Source organism: Trifolium pratense, linkage group LG2 (genome assembly GCF_020283565.1).
Source record: "Trifolium pratense cultivar HEN17-A07 linkage group LG2, ARS_RC_1.1, whole genome shotgun sequence".
Lineage (NCBI taxonomy): Eukaryota > Viridiplantae > Streptophyta > Magnoliopsida > Fabales > Fabaceae > Trifolium > Trifolium pratense.
Window position 1 is genome coordinate 27,940,030 of NC_060060.1, and position 21,594 is coordinate 27,961,623.

General features: G+C 36.1%; 1 protein-coding gene across 1 annotated transcript; it reads left to right on the forward strand.

Annotated features, from left to right (window-relative positions):
* Positions 1-10,346: 10,346 nt before the first annotated feature.
* Positions 10,347-19,362, forward strand: LOC123910122 (probable glucan 1,3-beta-glucosidase A). Its single transcript, XM_045961174.1, has 8 exons — positions 10,347-10,595; positions 10,736-10,855; positions 10,936-11,121; positions 16,598-16,756; positions 16,903-17,072; positions 18,157-18,312; positions 18,465-18,817; positions 19,041-19,362. Exons 1-8 carry the CDS (start codon positions 10,404-10,406, stop codon positions 19,220-19,222), a joined length of 1,518 nt encoding a protein of 505 aa, XP_045817130.1. The 5' UTR covers positions 10,347-10,403; the 3' UTR covers positions 19,223-19,362.
* The last annotated feature ends 2,232 nt before the right edge of the window (positions 19,363-21,594 follow it).

The following is a 21,594-nucleotide window of genomic DNA, read 5'->3' on the forward strand; positions in this document are numbered from 1 at the left end:
GGAAAATCTTGGGTTTACTATGTTGTACCTCAGAGTGAAGAAGGAAAGAAATTTGGTACTCTGGAAAATGAGGATAATAATCTGAGAGATTTGGGAAATGACAACTCAGAGGAACCAAGTTCCTCAGGATCTGGGAAGAAAAGCTCAGAAGATAAAAGCTATTCAGAACTTGACAGTGTCAGTTCAGATGTTCTGAAAGTTTCAAAATCTGAGGCTTCAACTTCTGGAACCAGAGGAACTCCAGTTCATGAGAAAAGTCAACCTAAAGGCTCAGAAGTTTTTAAAAGAAAGTCAAACCTCAAACCTCAGAGGCAACATAGGACTAAGGTTATTTATAATTCTAGAGTCAGTAAGTATAACCAGTCAAATCAATGGACTGGTGATAAATACAAACTCTGGGAGCATAAACAATTCAAGTCCTGGAATAATAACAGAACTCAAACTAAGAAATATTTTCAAAAGAGTTATTATTCCAAACCAAAATCTTTCTCTCACACTCAACAACACAGTAATCATTTGTGGACTAACAAGCGTGGACCCAGAAGATGGGTACCAAAAGCTGAAATTATGTATCATTCAGATTTACCAACTAGGAAAGGATATGTCCTACCTAGAGTTTGGAAACAAGTTCTATGCAAAGGAAGAAGGGCTTATGTCCTTGACCAATGGCTGACAAGTTCTCAAGTGAACAATCAGAACTTGATCAATGAAGAGGAAGAATATTGGGATGACCTTATCATTAACTGTGATAAAGAGTTCCACCGTAGTGATTAAAGTTGTTTCTCATACAGCCTGTCACTCAAAGAAGTATCATGAATCATTCATGGTATCTGGATAGTGGGTGTTCAAGGCACATGACTGGTGATAAACAACTATTTTCTAAGCTGACTTTGAAAGAAGGAGGTTCTGTTGGCTTTGGAGGTAATCAGAAAGGAAAGATAATAGGTACAGGTACAGTAGGTAATTCCTCCCTATCTATTAATGATGTTTGGTTAGTTGATGGACTTAAGCATAATCTATTGAGCATAAGTCAATTTTGCGACAATGGTTATGTAGTTGTCTTTAATAAGGAATCATGTACTGTGTCTAAACAATCTGATAACACCATGATTTTCAAAGGTCTGAGAAAGAACAATGTTTATAAAATTAATCTTTCTGATTTGAATGAACAAAAAGTGATGTGTCTTTTGACCTTGAGTGAAGAAAAATGGATCTGGCATAAGAGGTTAGGCCATGCTAACTGGAGGTTAATCTCTAAGCTTAGTAAGCTTGACCTTGTCAGAGGTTTACCTAAAATTAAATATCACTCAAACACACTTTGTGGTTCATGTCAAAAAGGAAAGATTACAAAGTCATCTTTTAAACCTAAGAACATTGTCTCTACCTCAAGACCATTGGAACTTCTTCACATTGATCTTTTTGGACCAGTTAACACTGCTTCAATCAATGGAAAGAAGTATGGATTAGTAATTGTTGATGATTACAGTAGATGGACTTGGGTAAAATTCCTAAGAACAAAAGATGAAGCTTATGATGAGTTTAGCATCTTCTGCAAACAAATTCAAAATGAAAAAGGCTACACTATTTTAAAAGTTAGAAGTGATCATGGTGGAGAATTTGAAAATGAACCTTTTGAAAACTTTTGTGAAGAATATGGCATTTTGCATGAATTCTCTTCTCCTAGAACTCCTCAACAAAATGGGGTTGTAGAAAGGAAGAATAGAACTCTGCAAGAAATGGCCAGAACCATGATGCATGAAACTAAAGTAGCTAAGTTTTTATGGGCAGAAGCTGTAAACACAGCATGTTATGTTCAAAATAGAATCTATATCAGATCTAAGTTGAACAAAACTGCTTATGAATTGTTCAAAGGAAGAAAACCTGATATTTCTTATTTTCATCAGTTTGGATGTACGTGTTACATCTTAAATAACAAAGTCCATCTAAAGAAATTTGATGCTAGAGGTTATAAGGGTATCTTTATAGGATATTCTGAACGCTCAAAAGCATACAGACTATATATTTCTGAAACACACACTGTGGAAGAAAGTATGCATGTCAAATTTGATGACAAAGAGCCTGACCAAGTGTCAGAGCTTGTGGAAGGTTTGTCTAGATTTCAGGTATCAGAGGATCAATATTCAGATATTCCTAACTACTCAGAACATCCATTCTCTGAAGTACCTCTGAACACAATAGTTCCTACAGACTCTGAACAACCAAGAACAGAAGCATCTGCTGAACCTGATGTTGATGAGTCTGAAGATGATGAGCCCCCAAGAAATACTTTCAAATACAAGTCATCACATCCAGAGGAACTGATTTTAGGCAACAAGGATAGTCCAAGAAAGACAAGATCTCAACTGAGAAATGAGGAATCATTAGTTGGTCTTATCTCAATGATGGAACCATCAAAGATTGATGAAGCTCTGAAAGATGATGCTTGGATTGTAGCAATGCAAGAAGAGCTGAATCAATTTCAAAGAAATGATGTATGGACTCTAGTGCCTAAACCTTCACACAAGAACATTATTGGAACAAAATGGGTATTCAGAAACAAGCTGAATGAACAAGGTGAAGTGGTAAGGAACAAGGCTAGATTGGTTGCACAAGGTTATAGTCAACAAGAGGGGATTGACTATACTGAAACCTTTGCACCAGTTGCTAGACTTGAAGCAATCAGGTTACTTCTATCTTATGCTGTTAATCATGGAATAACCTTATATCAGATGGATGTTAAAAGTGCTTTCTTAAATGGTTTTATTTCTGAAGAAGTGTATGTTAAGCAACCTCCTGGTTTTGAAGATATCTCAAACCCTGAACATGTTTTTAAACTGAAGAAATCACTGTATGGTCTGAAACAAGCTCCAAGAGCTTGGTATGACAGACTCAGTAATTTCCTTCTTGAAAAAGGTTTTGAAAAAGGAAAGGTTGACTGCACACTCTTTAGAAAAACAACCAAAGAAGACATTTTAATTATTCAAATTTATGTTGATGATATTATTTTTGGTTCAACTAATGCTGCTTTGTGCAAGAATTTTTCTAAGATAATGCAGGATGAATTTGAAATGAGCATGATGGGAGAATTGAAGTTCTTTCTTGGAATTCAAATCAATCAGAAGAAGGAAGGAACTTATGTTCATCAATCAAAATACACTAAAGAACTTCTGAAGAAATTCAATCTAGATGACTGCAAGATTATGAATACTCCTATGCATCCAACTACCAACATGGGCAAGTCAGATGATGAAGGAAAGGTAGATCAAAAGATCTACAGAGGTATGATTGGTTCTCTACTCTATCTGACAGCCTCTAGACCAGATATTTTATTCAGTGTTTGCTTATGTGCAAGATTCCAGTCAGATCCTAGAGAATCTCATCTTACAGCTGTAAAGAGAATCTTTAGGTATCTGAAAGGAACAACTAATCTTGGACTTCTCTATAAGAAATCCAATGATTATATGCTAAATGGATTCTGTGATGCTGACTATGCTGGAGATAAAATTGAAAGAAAATCCACAAGTGGCAATTGTCAATTTGTTGGTGAAAACCTTATCTCCTGGGCTAGTAAGAGACAAACTACTATAGCTTTGTCTACAGCAGAAGCAGAATACATTTCAGCAGCTAAGTGTTGCACACAACTACTCTGGCTAAAATACCAGTTAGAAGATTATCAGGTAAGCAGTAACAATATTCCTTTATATTGTGATAATACTGCAGCCATTCATTTATCTAAAAATCCTATCCTACACTCTAGAGCCAAGCATATTGAAATTAAACACCATTTTATCAGAGATTATGTTCAGAGAGGCATTATAGATATTCAGTTTGTTGATACTGAAAATCAATGGGCTGATATATTTACTAAAGCCTTATCTGTTGAAAGATTTGATTTTATAAAGAAACATCTGAACATGTTTTCAATCTCTGAATGAAAATTTTTTTGGCAATTAAAGTGTAAGAGGTTATGTATATCAGAACTTATGATTCAGAACATCTGAAACACAAGCTCTGAAGTACTTGACTCTGATAGAGAATTTTAAATAACTCAGAGGCTCTGAATTATTTTAGTGGGAAACGTTTAGTATTCACTGCTGAACAGTTGTCCATTAAAATAGCAGTTACCGAGTAAATTTCTGCACGTGGTCTACGTGTGTCAGGTAGTGGGTGGTTAATGATGATTTTTGGTATTCAACTTTCTGTCAATTAGCGTAACTTCCCAAATTTGCTATTTTCGTGTTAACTGTGTGCATTTAAATAAAACTTACACAATACACTTGCACACTATTCACTTTCACAACCTACACTTTCATATTCTCTCTAAACCTCCAACAAACTTTCTTTCTCTCTCGTTAGTTTTCCAAACCTTACCCTAATCTTCTACAATGGCTGGTGCTTCGTCTTCTTCGTCAAAAAGGATTCCACCGTTTATTTTCAAAAATCTTCAGATCGTTGGGAACGAGATGGAGTTTCCAGAATCTGAACTTACTTTTCTGTCAGAGAAGATGGTTGATTTCGATGGTCTACAAGCTAATGGGTTTGATGTTAAAAAGCACTTTACCACTCAAGGTTGGGATAAGTATTTCGACATGCTTAACGGTCCTATCTACCCAGATTTGTTGAAGAAATTCTGGATGAAAGCAAAGGTGTTTGATAAGCATGAAGCTAAGAAGGAAGAGCTTGCTGCAATAGAAAGAGATCCTAGTCTGAAAGGTAAAACTAGGAAGGAAATGGGTTTGCTGGATTATACAGGTGTACAGATTAGGTCAAATATCTGTGGGATGAACATGGCAATCTCGCCTATTCATTTCAATGCTCTTCTTGGTCTACCTAACTCTGGGATAGAGTTAGATGTGTTTGAAAAGGATACAAGATACAGGGATGATCTTCTGCATCTCATTTGCACAGACTTCTCCTTAAAAGGGAAAGTAAAGGGTTTGACTGATGAATGTAGAGTTCTTTTCAAGATCATCCTAGCAGCTATCAGTCCAAGGGTTGGTGGGACTGATACAATCTCCTGGACGCATCGTCATCTGCTGTATTTCCTTCTGACAGGAAAGAAGGTAAATCTGGGAGATTACTTCTTTGAAAGGATTTGTGAAGCTATTTTTGCAAGTAAATCTCAGAGGAAAACTACTATAGTTTATCCTAGGCTGTTGTCTGACCTTCTGCATCAAGGTCATGTTGTTCAGAACTTGAGGAAATTCCACCCTGAATTGGTTGAGAAGAGGTTCTATCCAGAAATTCTGAACGCTAACTTTCTGTCCAAGATGCGTTTGATTGCATCTAAGCCTGTTGCTCCTCCACAAGAGTTCACTGTTAGGCTTGAGGATCGTCTGTATGTCGCAGGGTATCCACTTATATCTGAAGCTGATGCTGAGCACATTATTCAGGACTATTTGGAGGTGCTCAGACAAGAAGGATTTGTTGTTGATAGAAGTATGGTTCCTCCTGCTCCTGTAAGTCAGTATAATCCTAAGAGGAAACCAAAAAGAAAGGCTGAAGCTCAAGATAATCTACCAAAGCCAGATCTTCTGGCTCAGAAGAAAGTTAAAGTTGAGCAATCTATGGCTGAGCAAAGAACTAAGAGGAAGCATGAAGAAACTTCAAACAAGGCTGCTGAGGGAGCTTCCAAAAAGCCTATGGTTGTTGAAGTTGAAAGTTCATCTGAGGAATCTACATCAGAAGATGAGACTGACTCTGATAAGGAGACTATTGCTGCTAGTTTGAGGAAAAGACCTGCTCCTACTCCTAAAGATAAAGGTAAATCTTCTACGTATGTCTTTAATGAAAATGAGATTGGATTAGGTTACACCAAACCTCTCAGAACCATTTTACCAACCTCTGATAATCCAACCTCTGATAACCCCCTATCTGAGTTAGAAAAACATCTTAGCCCTGACCCTCTGAATAACCAAACTTTCACCCAGAAACCTTCATCTCCACCAAAACCTACATCACCTCAACCTGAACCTCAACCTGACATTCCACCATCTGAACCTCAACCAGATATTCCTGCCACTAAACCAACCTCTCCCACAAAACAATCCTCTCCACCTACTGAACCAACCCCTGAACAAACTGCTCCTGAACCATCTCCTGAACATAAATCTCCTGAACCATCTCCTGAACATGTTCACCCTGAATCCACTTCTGACATCTCATCATCTGAACCAACCCCTGAACCCCATCCTAACCCAAGTGCTGAACATGCTTCTCCTGAGCGTATTCACACTTGTGCTCCCAAGCCTTCAGAGGTAGAAGTTGTGATTATTGACAACCCTACTCCTGAAATACCTACTCTCTCTACCATTCCCAATCCTTCACCATCATCATCCAACACTTTTAGAAATCTATCCACTCAAATTCATGAAGACTTGCTTAGATTATCTACAATAAAGGACAGGTTCTTAGTTTGTCCTTCTGATGTGGATCTCGAAGTATCAAGCATTAAGGCAAGGATTTGCAATGCTTTGGATGTTGCTGCTGCAAAGGTCAAGGCTGTTATTGGTAAGCGGGATCTGGAAGGTATAAGCTTCATGAGGGACAGTCTGGCTAGGGCTGAGTTGAAAAGGTTAACGCCATTCAATCATGAAGAGCATGAGCGTGCTAAGCTTGTTGCTATAGCTGCTGCTGTGAGGCGTATGTCTGAATTCAAAGATTGCTGGGTTGATTCTACTCTTCTGCAACGTCTTGAGGATCAAAGGATTGAGACTGCACGTCTGGAAGAAGCTGCTGCTAGAGTTGCTGAGTTAGCAAATGAGCTACATATTGAAGATACCACAGAAGAAGATGTACTGGATGTGCTTGCCTCTCAGGATCAAGAGGATGTGCTGATGATAGACTATCCAGAGGAAGGTGAACCCTCTGATAAAGGCAAGGCACCTTTGATTGAAGAACCAGAACCTGTGATTGAAGATCAAGCTCCTGCTATGGCAGAACAGTTGCAGATATTTCAAGAAGCCCTGAGGGAACAGCAAGAAGGTCTAGAACGTCAAAGAGCTGCTCAAGAGACATTGGAAACCAAGGTGGATGGTTTAGTTTCCAATGTGGGATCTTTGAATGATAAATTTGACCAACTCTTAGCCTTTCTTAAGAAACCCTAGGATTCTATGCACATTTTCTTCATAGTTTTATGTTTTGCTTGCTTATTTTGTCATGTTTATTTCCTTGTTTACCTTCTGAACAATTTTTTCTGGTTTATCTATTTCAAGATTTTGTTTATGTTTTACTTAACTACTTATTTTAAGTCCACTTAATATCTATATGTTTATCCTTTTCATCGTCTTCGCGTTTTTCTTCGTTCTTCTTTCTCTTAAACTCTGCGATGCGTAAACTAAATCTTTTCATTCTTCCTACTTTCTCTTGCTTCACTTGTTTACTCTTGTTTCTACGTGAAGCAGGCATGTTCACTCGTTCACTTTTTATAAACCCTTGAGCGCGTTGGTTTTCGTTTTTGAAATTAATTCACCTTTGTAACAACCACTCTTCTTTCTTTGACTGTCTTGGTTTTATAACTTTGTTTTACTTTTTGATAATGACAAAAGGGGGAGTAGTTACGCATTAATTGATATGTTCCAAAACTGAAACCACGCCTTTTATCTCGCTTTTATCTGTTAAATTAAAAGTTGTTTCTTTTAAGTTGTCTTACGTATTTCAATGCGGAGACTAAGTTAGTTGAAACTGAAATAAATTTCATAAGTAAGGATAAGTTAAGAGTGCAATTTTAACTTAGCCTTATGAGACTTAGAGGGAGAGCTTGCAAACCTCTCACTCTGAAGAAAGATATGAAATTTGTTTTATTTCAGACTATCTTAATCTTATACTAAATTAAAATATCATGGATAAAACATAAAGTTCAGACTTTATGGAGTATCAATCTTAGGGGGAGCTTGCAAACCTCATAAACCTAAGAGAAACATGATAAGTTAATTTAACAACAATTGTCAATTAATACTTATGTTTGTCATCATCAAAAAGGGGGAGATTGTTGGAACAAAATTGATTTTAAAATGTTTGCCCCTAAATCTATAAAGGTTTTGATGATAACAAAGTATTAATTAATAATTGGAAGGACTAAAAATTTATTTTAAGTGCGCAGATATAAGCATCATATAAGCTCTGAGTGAAGTTCAGAGGATGTGAATTCAGAAGTTCACAAGCGCTCAGAAGATGTTGGACTTCAGAGGTTACAACGTTCAGAGGATGAAGTCTTCAGTACTTCTTGTCTGTCTAAGCTTCATCAACCTCTGAAGATCTCTTTGAAAGCTGTGAAAGATTCCTTTCACCAGTCAACTCTTCTACCAATGGAGAAAAGGACCTTTCAAGCCTGATCAGTTCAGCTACCTCTGTTTTGTCTGTCCTAACCTGAGAACGTGGGTCTTCAGTTTTGTTAGCTGAATAAGGAAAGTCCACTCTGCAGTAGTCAAAGTAACTGAAACTCTTTCTTAGTTTTGGATACAACCAAACTGCATCAAGACAGACTGCTTGAAGACAAAAGGTTATCAACTCCAACGGCTCCTTTGCAACGACTCTTTTCTAGTGGTATATATACTAGAAGGATCAGCAACAACAAAAAAAAAAAAAAAACCAATTATCAAGATCTGAACGTGCGCTGAACAAACTCTGAACTCTGTGATATACAAGCTCTGAACCTCTGTCAAGTGTTTTTGCACTTTAGCCAAATACTCTGTAATATTTGTATTTGCTCTCTTTAGGTTCATCTAAGAGCATTTGTATATTTTTATATACTTTACCATTACTTGAGGAAACTTAAGCTTGTGTGCTTAAGTGTGTAACTTAAACTTGTGTGTTTAAGTGTGAAGTCTTAAGCTTGTGTGCTTGAGCATAGTTGTGAAGTCTCTTGCTTGTGTGCTTGAGCAGGTGTAATCTTGTGTGATTATAGTGAACTCCCTTGGAAGTGCAAGGGGACTGGACTACTCTCGTTCTGTGAGAGGAACCAGTATAAATTGCTTGTGTGATCTCTCTCTCTCTCTATCTCCTTAACTTGTTATTTATTGTGTTACTTTTCCGCTGCTAACGTAGTTGAGTTAAGAACTTGAAAAAGTTTTAACTTAGCTAAAACACAATTCAACCCCCCCCTTCTTGTGTTTTCACACCTTCAGGGTGTAGGTTTGATAAGTGTTAAACCCGCACGTATAAACGTCCGTTGTCATCCCTACCAATCGGGCCCTAAGGAACCAAAGTAATTAAATCTTAATTAATATATTCTCTCATCTCTCCTCCAAAACTCCCGAAGCAAGAAACTCTGTTTCACCAAAATACAAATTAAGCCAATTTGTTTAAAACACTCCAAAACTATAGTAGTGAATAAAATAAAAACAGACAGATGCTAACTCGTTCTTATATCTCTTAATCGAAGGACTAATTAACTTGATACGTTGAGGTTGGGCATGATTTTATAGACTATTTTTTTTTTTTTGTTGACAATATAGACTATTTTTTGTAAAACAAAGGCGTGTAGTATTAGTATATTTGAACATATCTAGAATAATATCAAAGATCAAAGATATATAAAACAAAGGCGTCAACTAAAACTTACAAGTTGGCGGTGACAAGTGGGAAAAACGGTGGTGGAGGTAATGCGGTGGTGAAGTTTCAACCATTACACAATCCAAACATCTTTTTTCACACTTGAATGAAATAATACAAAGAATGAGAAAATAAAGATGAGATCTTAGAACAAATATATAAATATAATAATATATGGATAGTCCAGTTGAGAATACTACAGTGTCAACTGCTAATATTTAATAAAAGTAAAAGTTAATGGTTGAGATCAAACATGACTATTTAGTGATCAGAGAGGATCAAATTCTTTAGTTGATAGCTATTAAAGAATATGTTTAGTCCACAAATCCTAGCTTAATTGGTAGAAATGTCAAAATTGTTAGTGTCGGACGTTGGGACCGGGGTTCGAACCTCATTCACTCCACTAGTTTTCAATGACTTTGTCATTTCGTCTATAAAAAAAAAAAAGAATATGTTAAAAAATATATAAATTAAGTTTAGCTATTAGTCTACTATAAAATATATATATATATATATATATATATATATATATATATATATATATATATATATATATATATAATATAACGAAAAACGGTATTATAAAATAAATGTAAATTAATCAGTGTAGTGTGTGAAAGAAATGATCATGTTATCGATCGACAAAATGTTGTGCTCCTACACTGAAAAACATTTTGATATGTAATAATGCAATCTGTAATGTTAAGGCAGCCTAATTTGATTAGATTGGTCAATAGTTTCTAGATTGTGACCTTGCCATGCCATCATTCTCTCTATTATTCTATATAAATTATTATATCCTATAATTTGCAAAACCAACCAGAGTGTGGGGAGATATATCTAATCTAACTATGACAAAATCTATTATCAAAATATGGATTCTTAATTTGATTAGTATCTTGTTTGTCATGCTTTCTTTGACTCATGGGAGACCAATTAATCCTGAGTTTAGAGTGAAAGCAGTTAATCTTGGTGGTTGGTTGGTTACTGAAGGTTGGATGAAACCTTCTCTGTTTGATGCCATTCCAAATAAAGACTTCTTGGTTAGTAATTACTTATTATATAAACAACAATTATTGTAAGTAGGGCTAGATTTAGCAAATAATATTAAATTTATCTTATTGCTTATTTTTATAAGAATAATTCGATCTTTCATGTTCTTAATTTCTTAATAATTTTATAGGATGGAACTGGTCTTCAGTTCAAATCAGTGACAACGGGGAAGTATCTATGTGCAGAGTCCGGAGGAGGAACTATCCTTGTTGCAAACCGCACAACTGCTTCAAGTTGGGAAACATTTAGAGTAATTAAAACATCCTAATTAGAATCGATTTACACTAATTGTTTTGTTGATGTTGTTAATATGCTTTAATATTTGTGCAGTTGTGGAGAATAAATAAGGAAACTTTCAGATTCAGAGTGTTTAACAAACAGTTTGTGGAGTTAGATGATATCAACGTTGTTGCCGTTACCAATTCTTCAACTGATTCTGTAACTTTCCATATTCTTAAGGAAAATGACAATTCTACGCTTGTTCGAATCAAAGCATCCAACGGATACTTCTTACGAGTAATTATTTAATTATTTTAATTGCAATAGCGTATCTAATTTCATTTACACTCCCAATTAGGTTGTCCCTAAGATTTTGGGTGTCTCGTACCGTATGTTAGAAATAACTAATTCATAACTGTTAGGTTGTTAGAAGTGTTAGTTACAAGTGTTTGTTAGTTAGTTTTGCAAGTTAGTTAGTTTACTTGTACTACAAGCTATTGTGTAACTACTATAAATAAACACCTTGTAAAGTGATTTCAATACTTTCAAGCTATTGGGGTTGCAATATCTAAAATCTTTATATTGTGGCAATAATTGTGGATGCAAAAAACAAAATTAAAATGTGAACCGTATGTTAATCATGTTGGCAATTGCATCATTACCTATTGGAAAAGTAAAGTTTTCATTTCTCTGAATGAATATTGAGTTGTTACAAAAGTAACTTTGACTTAGCATACAGGATTGTATTTATAGCCTTCAATGCTAACTATCCACTAAGTAGTATAAGTGCCAGCTCAGCACATACTGTATAAGCTATCAGTATACTATACACACTTACATACATATCAACTAGTGTTAGTATATTCAATAGCCCCCCCTCAAAATCAAAGAGGTTTCAGCCAAGTGGAAACACTTTGAGTTTGGACCGAAGAGAAGCAAACGATGCAGGAGATAGGGGCTTGGTGAGAGGGTCTGCTAATTGATAACCAGCTGGAATATGAAGAACATTAAGCTTCTTGGAAATGACCTTCTCACGGACAAAATGAATATCCAACTCAAGATGCTTGGTCTTTGAGTGAAGAACGGGATTATGCGCCAACGAGACAGCACTAAGATTATCACACAACAGTGTTGGAGTGAGAAACGGAACCTGAAGCTCACGCAGGAGGGATTGTATCCAAAGTAAGTCAGCAGTTGTGTTTGCCATATTCCTATATTCAGCCTCGGTGCTGGAGCGTGCTACTAGAGGCTGCTTCTTTGAGCCCCACGACACAAGATTAGGACCAAAATATATACAAGATCCGGATGTAGAACGTCTATCATCATGATCAGTGGCCCAATCAGCATCACTATACGCGCGTAGAGAGAACGGTGGGCCAGCTGAAGAAGGATTGAGAAGCAAACCATGACTGAGTGTGCCTTTTAGGTAGCGCAAGATACGCTTAACCGCTTTCCAGTGAGACTCCAACGGGTGTGCCATGAATTGGCACACTTTATTTACACTGAACGCAATGTCTGGACGAGTTAAAGCTGCATATTGGAGGGCACCCACAACAGATCTATAGAGAGTAGGATCAATCATAGTGTCAGTACCATACTTACTAAGGCGACAACTGCTTACCATGGGAGAGCCAATAGGCTTAGAGTCTTCCATTTTAGCTTTGCAAAGTAAATCTCTAACATATTTGGACTGATTGAGCAGAAGAGCACCAAATGAGAGATGATGGACTTCAATTCCTAAGAAGTAGTCAACTTGACCAAGGCGTTTTAGTGCAAAGCTCATATTGAGTTTGTTAATCAGATCATTGATGAGATGAGGGGCTGACCCAGTAATTAAGATGTCATCCACATAGATCAACACATAAGTACTTGTACCATTTTGATTATGAACCAGTAGAGACGGGTCACACTTGCTCTTAATAAACCCAAGTTGAAGTAATGCTTGAGTTAATCTGTCATACCAGGCACGTGGGGCTTGTTTTAAACCATATAAGGATTTATGAAGCTTGCACACAAGTGACTTGTCAGAGGACTCAAATCCAGATGGCTGAGCCATATACACCTCCTCTTGAAGGACTCCATTAAGAAAGGCATTGTTAACATCTATTTGTTGGACTTGCCATTTGAAAGTAACTGCCAAAGTAAGAATAATACGAATGGTAATGGGTTTGATAACTGGAGAAAATGTCTCTGTGAAATCAAATCCAGCTGTTTGGAGGAATCCCTTGGCCACTAGTCTGGCTTTAAATTTGTTAATTGTTCCATCAGGATTTTCCTTCACCCGAAAGATCCACTTGCAGCCAATAGCTTTTCTATGAGGAGGCAGAGGAACAAGGGACCAAGTCTTGTTGTCCATAAGGGCTTTATACTCATCTTGCATAGCCTGTTTCCATTTAGGGTCACTAAGAGCACTTCTGACACTTTTAGGTTCGAGCTCAGCTAGAAAGACTTTGGGCTTCAAGCTACCTGTTTTGCCTCTAGTAATCATAGGGTGGTCATTATGATGAGAAATGACAGGAGGGTCTGGTTGTGACAGAGAAGTAGAAAGCTCATTTGTGGAAAGGTGAGGCAACGGTGAAGGAAGTGGTTGTGATATTTGAGAGTTTATTTGAGCAACAGTCAGAGGTGTTGACAGGTGAGGGGTAAGAGGAACAGTTTGACAACCAGTGGGAGAAGGAGAATGTATAGAAGTAGCAGGTTGAGATGAGGACTGAAGAATAGATTGAGAAACCGTGTCATTATCCAGTGTGGGAAACATAATATTAGTAGGATAACTGTCAGGAGTTTGAGACTGACTTGTGACTGAATTAAAAATAGAGAGATAAGGAAAATTAGATTCATGAAAAATTACATCCTTAGAGATATAAATCCTGCCAGAAGCATCAAGACATTTATGACCCTTGTGTTGTGGGGAGACACCTAAGTACACACATGGACTGGACCTAAATTGAAGCTTGTGTTTATTGTAGGGCCTAAGGTGTGGGAAACATAAACAGCCAAAAGCTTTAAATTGTGTGTAATCAGGATGTGACTTGTATAGAGTGTAATGTGGGGACTGAAAGTTAGGGAGAGCACTAGAAGGTAGTTTATTGATGAGTGCAACTGACTGGGTAAAACTATGATCCCAAAATTTGAGTGGTAAAGAAGCATGTGACAATAATGTTAAACCCATTTCTACAATTTGTCTGTGTTTTCGTTCAACTGTCCCATTTTGATGAGAAGTGTGTGGACAGGTATGTCTATGATGGATACCAAGTTCATTGAGTAGTGTTGTGAAGGGTCTAAACTCCCCACCCCAATCTGACTGAAGAGCTTTAATGGAGGCATGAAACTGATTGTGTACTAATGCTAAGAATTGTGAAAAAGCTTTAACAGCATCAAATTTGGCTTTTAAAAAGTAAATCCAAGTGTACTTCGTAAATGTGTCAACAAATGTAATATAATAGTTGTAACCATTGTAAGATACAAAGGGAGCTGGACCCCATAGATCACAATGAATGACTTCAAATGGTTGAGTGTACACAGTATTTGACAAAGGTGCATGTAATCTATGTGATTTACCTATGCAACAGGAAATACAAGGAATGAGGCTATCTTTAAGATAAAAGGGGATATTGCTCAACTGTAACACAGATTTTATTGCAGTAGGATTAGCATGACCCAACCTTACATGCCACAAATGAAAATCATTTTTATTCATTGCAATGGAAGTACTTTTAATACAAAGAGAAACGTTATTGGAATTGAAAACTGGACTGCCATAGGCATGCTGCAACTCTAAGGCAACATTATTACATTGAACACTATTAGAAAAAGCACTAAAATCACTGCCTAAAGCATGAGACCTAACAGAAGCAGTGTTGATACTCATGACAGGCTTGGCAACACTATGAACTTGATTGGAGCTTGAGTTAGCTTCGTTATTCGAAAGAAATTGGAAAGGTTTGAATTGATAAAGGCCATCAGCACCTACTATGCCTTCAAGCAAGACCTGATTAGAGCCCTGAGATTTGACAAAACAATGATAAGGGTGAAATTCAAAAATAACATTGTTGTCTTGAGCAAATTTACTTACAGATAAGAGGTTTTTAGATATGTTAGGTACATGTAATAGGTCTTTAAGAGTTAATTTCACCATAGGTTCATTAGGAGAATTAAACTCAGATTGACCTAAAGAATGAATTGACACACCTTGACCGTTTCCCATTAGGACTTGATCATGACCACCGTACGGAACTTGATAGGAGAGATTGTTTGGATTATAGGTGAGATGGTGTGAGGCTCCGGAATCAGGGTACCAAGCTCCACTTGAGCTTGAGGCAGTGTCAGACATGGCAGCATAAGGATGAGGCATAGCCAAGTGAGCAGAAGGACGCATGTAAGGACTAAAGTGTTGAGGTCTAGGGGATGGTCCAGTGTTATGACCACGAGTGTTTGGCCTCATTGCTTGTGGATCATACCTATACCAGCAGTTAATTGCATCATGATTAGGCTTGGAGCAAATTTGACAAGTAACTTTACCTTGACCAGATGCCGGACCCTTGCCACGGCCTCTACCACCACGTCCTCTGCCACGACCACGTCCCCGATGTGGCATGGCGTTGTAGTGTTCAGTGCCGATCTCTTGACTTTCAGTTTCAGAGGTAGAATCACTAGTATGAGCGGCAGTGTGAGCAATATTAGCAGAAACACTAGGATTAGTCAATTCTTGCTTGAATTTCTCAAACTGAACTTCCTGAAGAAGCAACAAAGCCTCAACATCTTCCACAGTAGGTGTGTCGAATCGACTATACACCATCATCACAAAGGAATTGAACTCCTCTGGCAATCCTTCAAGGATTGAATCAACCTGTTCTTGCTCAGTTACAATATCACCAACAGCAACCAAAGAGTTCACAATTGATTTTATGCGAAGAAGATATTCATTAACAGATCGTGAGTTTTTCTTGGTGTTCTTGAGTTCGGATCGTAATTGACGAGCACGCGATTTAAGAACAGAGTTGAAATACTTATGAATCTTATCTCATACCTCATACGCATGTCTGCAGCTAAGAACACGCGGAAGAACGCCATCGGAAATGGTGGAAAGAAGCCAAGTGAAAAGAGTTTGATCTTTCACCAACCACTGTTGATACTCAGCGGAGTTTGTGGCAGTTGCGCGATCTTCAATCGATGCGAATTGCAGAGGAATTTTCGGATTAACAACGAAACGGTGAAGGTTATGCGCCATGATAACACTGTTCACCTGTTGGCTCCACAAAAGAAAGTTGTTCTCATCGAGCTTAATCGTGAGAGAGTGTGTGAGACCAGATCTGGTTGTTGCTTTCGTCGTCGCAGGGAGAAGAGATTGGTGCGCGACCTCCATTAATGGAGATTGAGCTTCGTCTTCCATAGATGATGAAGAAGAAGCTTACGGAGCGGAAACGTAACAGAATCGGAACGGAAACGTAACAGAATCGGAACAGAAACGTAACTGAATCGTTAGAAGGTCGATGATACCATATTGGAAAAGTAAAGTTTTCATTTCTCTGAATGAATATTGAGTTGTTACAAAAGTAACTTTGACTTAGCATACAGGATTGTATTTATAGCCTTCAATGCTAACTATCCACTAAGTAGTATAAGTGCCAGCTCAGCACATACTGTATAAGCTATCAGTATACTATACACACTTACATACATATCAACTAGTGTTAGTATATTCAATATTACCTTACCTAAATACAAATTTCTTTATGATAAGCATAATTAAAATGAAAATTGTGAGTTGCAGGCAAAAACAGAGGAGTTGGTGACAGCTGATGTTTCGAAGGTTAGAGGATGGAGAGATGATGATCCAACTGTTTTTGAAATGACCATTGCTGTAAGATTACAAGGCGATTTCCAAATAACAAATGGCTATGGGTCTAGAAAGGCTGCACAGGTTATGAAGGTAACAGACACAAAGCCATTATAAATCCCATAAGTTTTTATTATGTTTTTTCCACAATCTGTGCTTTTCACCCTTTTATATTAAAAATGATATTTGGCAACTAACAAGTTATATTGTCCTTATTTGGTGTGGTGTTCATTTTCAAGGACCATTGGAGCAGTTTTATAATTGAAGATGATTTCAAGTTCATAGCCAGTAATGGACTAAATGCAGTTAGAATTCCTGTTGGTTGGTGGATAGCAAGTGACCCAACTCCACCGTGGCCTTATGTTGGAGGTTCCTTGCACTCACTAGACAATGCTTTCTTATGGGCACAGTACGTCCATTTACTAAATATACTTCTTTTCTTGTATTTTTAAATAACAAACCACTATTTTTGTTCTTTTTACAAGTGTAATTCGTGCTTAGAATTTTTTTTTTTAAAACTCGATATCCGGTCTTAGGACCGAGTAATTCGATAGGACCAATTTCACTGCCCACTTGCGGGAGTTTCATTTAAAGTCAGAGTTTTTTTTTTTTTTTCTTCTGTATGGACTAGTCCAACGAAATTGACATCAGATGAAATCAAACCAAAAACCTTAAGAAGAGCATAGACCCAAGCCAACACAATTACTATTGCAATTCGTGCTTAGATTGTTATTCTTTACCTGTACAAAAATTCAAACACCCTTGTAGTTTGTAATTTTATAAATAAAATTGAACAATAAAAAATAGGATTAAATTTATCTAAAATAGATTTGAGAATTAAAATTATATTCTCCGGTGGCATTTTTGGTGGGCTAGGCAAAAACAACTCTAGCTTTAAATGGAGCTCCCCGTAAGTGGACAGTGAGATTGATCCCCTTGAATTAATCGGTTCTATGGCCGGATACTGAGTTTTCAAAAATTAAAAAAATAAAAATAAATTATGATTGTGGTCTTTGAAAATACACAATTGAAAAATTATCATTAAAAGTATATTTTTTGGGTTACTATAATATTGGTACGAAGTTTTCACTGTCATCGTCATGACTAATCTCTATCGGGGAACCTGTGGAGCATACAAGGTGTTTCTCCCCTCCCAACCGAATTCTTTCCATACGTATGAGTTAGAAATCGAACCCCTAATCACATGTTTAAGAGGACCAAGACCCATAACACTTGAACCAAGGTAAAAGTAAATATTTTAATTAGATAGTAGATTGATGTGTGAGGTTATGAAATTTTAAATTTTGAATTGAAGATTTGAAAGAATATGGCTGAAATCATCTAATGCAGTTATAATACAACCATGCACATGATTGAAGATGTAGAGACCATTTGAAACTATGGTTGCTACCAATTTTAGTTTCTAAGATGCAAACGATGAATTCATATTGCACCTTAACATTACAAGTAACTTATAAATAATTTATTTGCAGTAAATATGGAATAAAAATCATTATTGATCTTCATGCTGCTCCTGGCTCTCAAAACGGCTTTCAACATAGTTCTTCAAGAGATGGATCACAAGAATGGGGAAAATCAGATGAAAACATCGAACAAACTGTCGATGTTATAAGCTTCCTAACTGCAAGGTTAATATATATAGTATTTAATTTGTACACGGTTTCATAATCCACACACATTATATAATGCAAATTGTAGTGCAGTATCGTTGCAGAGGCTACCACAAAAGTAATATTGCGGCCACAATTACAGATACTATATATATTTCTATGTTTTGCAGGTATGTAAAAAACCCAAGCCTATATGCAATTGAGCTCATAAATGAGCCCTTATCTCCAGGTGTGACATTAGAGAGCTTGAACAAGTACTACAAGGCTGGTTATGATGCAGTGCGTAAACATTCCAGCACTACTTATGTGGTAATGTCAAATAGGCTAGGACCCTCAGAGCCCAAAGAACTATTTCCTCTTGCCAATGGCCTTATGAGATGTGTCATTGATGTCCACTACTACAACATTTTTAATGATTTGTTTGAAAACATGACTGCCCAACAAAACATTGATTTTATTTACAACAATCGCTCATCAGAGTTGAATTTTATTACAACATCAAATGGTCCTCTTACTTTTGTTGGTAAGTCCTATTTTCCATATGAATTGTTTTTACACTGTTTAGTATTAACAACGAATTGATACAAGTAGAAAAGGACATGAGCTATTTAAGTAGATAGTCAGTGGTTTGATCATTGTCTCCTGTGTATGAGTAAAAAAAAATAAAAAATTGTTGCTAATCTCTTTCCACCATACCTTAGGGCACATGTTAATATTTTCTTATTTATATACCTAATTTTGAATAGGTGAATGGGTTTCTGATTGGCGAGTTAAAGAGGCTACAAAAGAAGACTTTCAAAGATTTGGTAAGTCCCAAATAGACGTTTTCGGTCGAGCGACATTTGGTTGGGCTTACTGGGCTTTTAAGAATGCAAACCAACATTGGAGTCTTGAGTGGATGATTAATAATGGTTATATCATGCTTTAGAAAGTTGTATTTATATGTCCTATAAAAATAAAGTTTGCTTCATCTTAGTCTTGTGAACTCTACTTCAGTCTTCAGTGTTTGTTTCTTTGTGACAATATTGATTATACATCTGTTAAATTTTAGAGAATTTATGTTCTTCATCTATCATAGTTTTTTGTTTAAATTCTGGGGAGGCATATGTTACACCCCAAATTGTTTAGCGCGCCTCGCAGATTTCTAGCCCTTCCATATTGCTTTGTGCGCCTCCCAGATTTTTATTTAAAAAAAAAATTGATTAATTGAATTTTAGTTTATTGATTAGGGATAATTTTCAGAGTATTATGTATGGTTAAATGTTTTAGTAGTTAGTTTTAAACTAAAATCATGCTAAAATCATTTTGATGTGAAATGATTTCAGAGATATGTACTCCAAAACCATTAGATGTACTTAATCATGCCAAAATCATTTTGTTGTGGAATGGTTTCAGAGGGTTGTACTCCAAAACCATTAGATGTACTTAATAGTTTTTATGTTAATTGTGATAAATTAAATCATAATTACAATACATTTTTAGTATGTAATTTTAAATTAAAATATGGCTATATAATCATCCAACACAATTAATTTAAAATGGGTTCTTATAGTATATACTTCAAAGGAACAAAAGTAATTATTTAATTGGAAATGGGGGGCGCGCTAGAAATCTGGGGGAGGGAAAAAAATCAGGGGGCGTGTTAGAAATTTGGGGAGGAAAAAAAATTGGGGGATGCGCTAGAAATCTGGGGGAGGAAAAAAAAATTGGGGGCGCGCCAGAAAATATGGGGGCACGCTAGGAAAAAAATGGGGGACGAAAAAAACTGGGAGCACGCTAAACAATCTGGGGCCGCGTTAAACAATTTTTATTATTTATGTATGGTGTATAAGGAAAAAGCTTATGCACCATAACCACTCCCTCAAAATTAAAGGACCCTTTAGGCTATAAGACCATCTTCAATGGTAGAAACTATTAGATACTTATATATATGTACTTATTAGGTACTATCATTGGAGCAAAACCCATTGAGTACCTAATAGGTACTGCTTCTCAAATAGGTACCCTCTCTCTCCTCATTATAATATATTTTTGTGGGACCTACTTATATGTAGTGTTATTGATGAGATATAGAGTTATTAGTGGGACCGATTTATAACTTTTTAAGAGGTGCTGGGTTGGAGGGATTGACCGATTGAGTACTTATTAGGTACTATTTATTAAAAAATAATAAATGAGTGATGTGTACACGTGAGACCCAGTTAAGTACTCAAATTTGGGGAGTTCCATCGTGGATGCTCTAAAAGGCCTTTGTACTTGTAGTTTTCATCATCCTTTAACTTTTAAATTAAGCTTAAATGTATTTTTTGTCTCCCTATTTTCAAAACAATGAAGTTTTGATCTCCCTATTTTAAAAACCAATTTTTTGATCCTCCGATTTTAATTTTTTCAAAGTTTTGATCCTTCATTCAATTTTTAAGTCAATTTTTCTTATGTAGCTTTGTTACTAATGATGTGGCAGCACCTAGTATACAAATTTATTATACATGTCATTACTAATTTTTTTGATTAAATATTTTTCAAAAAATATATAAATTTTTTAGGGTAAATGACTTTTTACCCCCTGCAAAATTACCCCTATGCAATTTTTTTTTTCTGGTTGCACCCATGAAAAAAATATTTCTCTCATTTTGCCCCCTGAGTAGACAACTAGACATCTGACTGTGCAAATCTGATGACATGACATGTACATGTGGAAAACAATTAATTTATATTTTAATGCCACATGGAAAATATAATTTTTTTTGAAAAAAAATCTTAAACTTTTTCTTGACAGAAATTTATTTATTTTTAAAATAAAATTCTTTAAAAAATAAATTTTTTTAAGAATTTAATTTTTTATTAATTTCTGTCAAAAAATAATAATATTAATAACATTTTAAAAAAATTTAGTTTCCACGTGGCACTAAAAATAAATATTTTTTCCACGTGTACATTTCACATCATATGATTTGCACAGACAGATATCCAGTTGTCCATCCAGGGGGAAAAATGAGAGAAAAAAAATTTGCAGGGGTGAACAGATTTTTTTTTTGTGCTAGGGGTAAATGAAAATTCGCTAATTTTGCAGGGATAAAAAGTCATTTACCCAAAAAATTAATGTGTTCATCATATTTTTCATTGTGTTCATAATCTTTGTTTTTTTGAAAAATACATAGTTGTTCATCATAAAATTGATAGGAAAGGCTCAAATGGATGTAAAACCAAGAGATCCATATCTAATTCATGCAAAAAAAAAAAAAAAAAAAAATCAAACTGATCCAAAAAACCCCAACAACTCCATATCCAACCTAACACAGA

Bases quoted from the DNA above. Each gene is read 5' to 3' on its own strand.
- LOC123910122 (XM_045961174.1), top strand. From the start codon at position 10,404: ATGACAAAATCTATTATCAAAATATGGATTCTTAATTTGATTAGTATC. The intron at 10,856-10,935 runs GTAATTAAAACA...ATATTTGTGCAG, and splicing joins CAAGTTGGGAAACATTTAGA to TTGTGGAGAATAAATAAGGA. The intron at 17,073-18,156 runs GTACGTCCATTT...ATTTATTTGCAG, and splicing joins AATGCTTTCTTATGGGCACA to TAAATATGGAATAAAAATCA.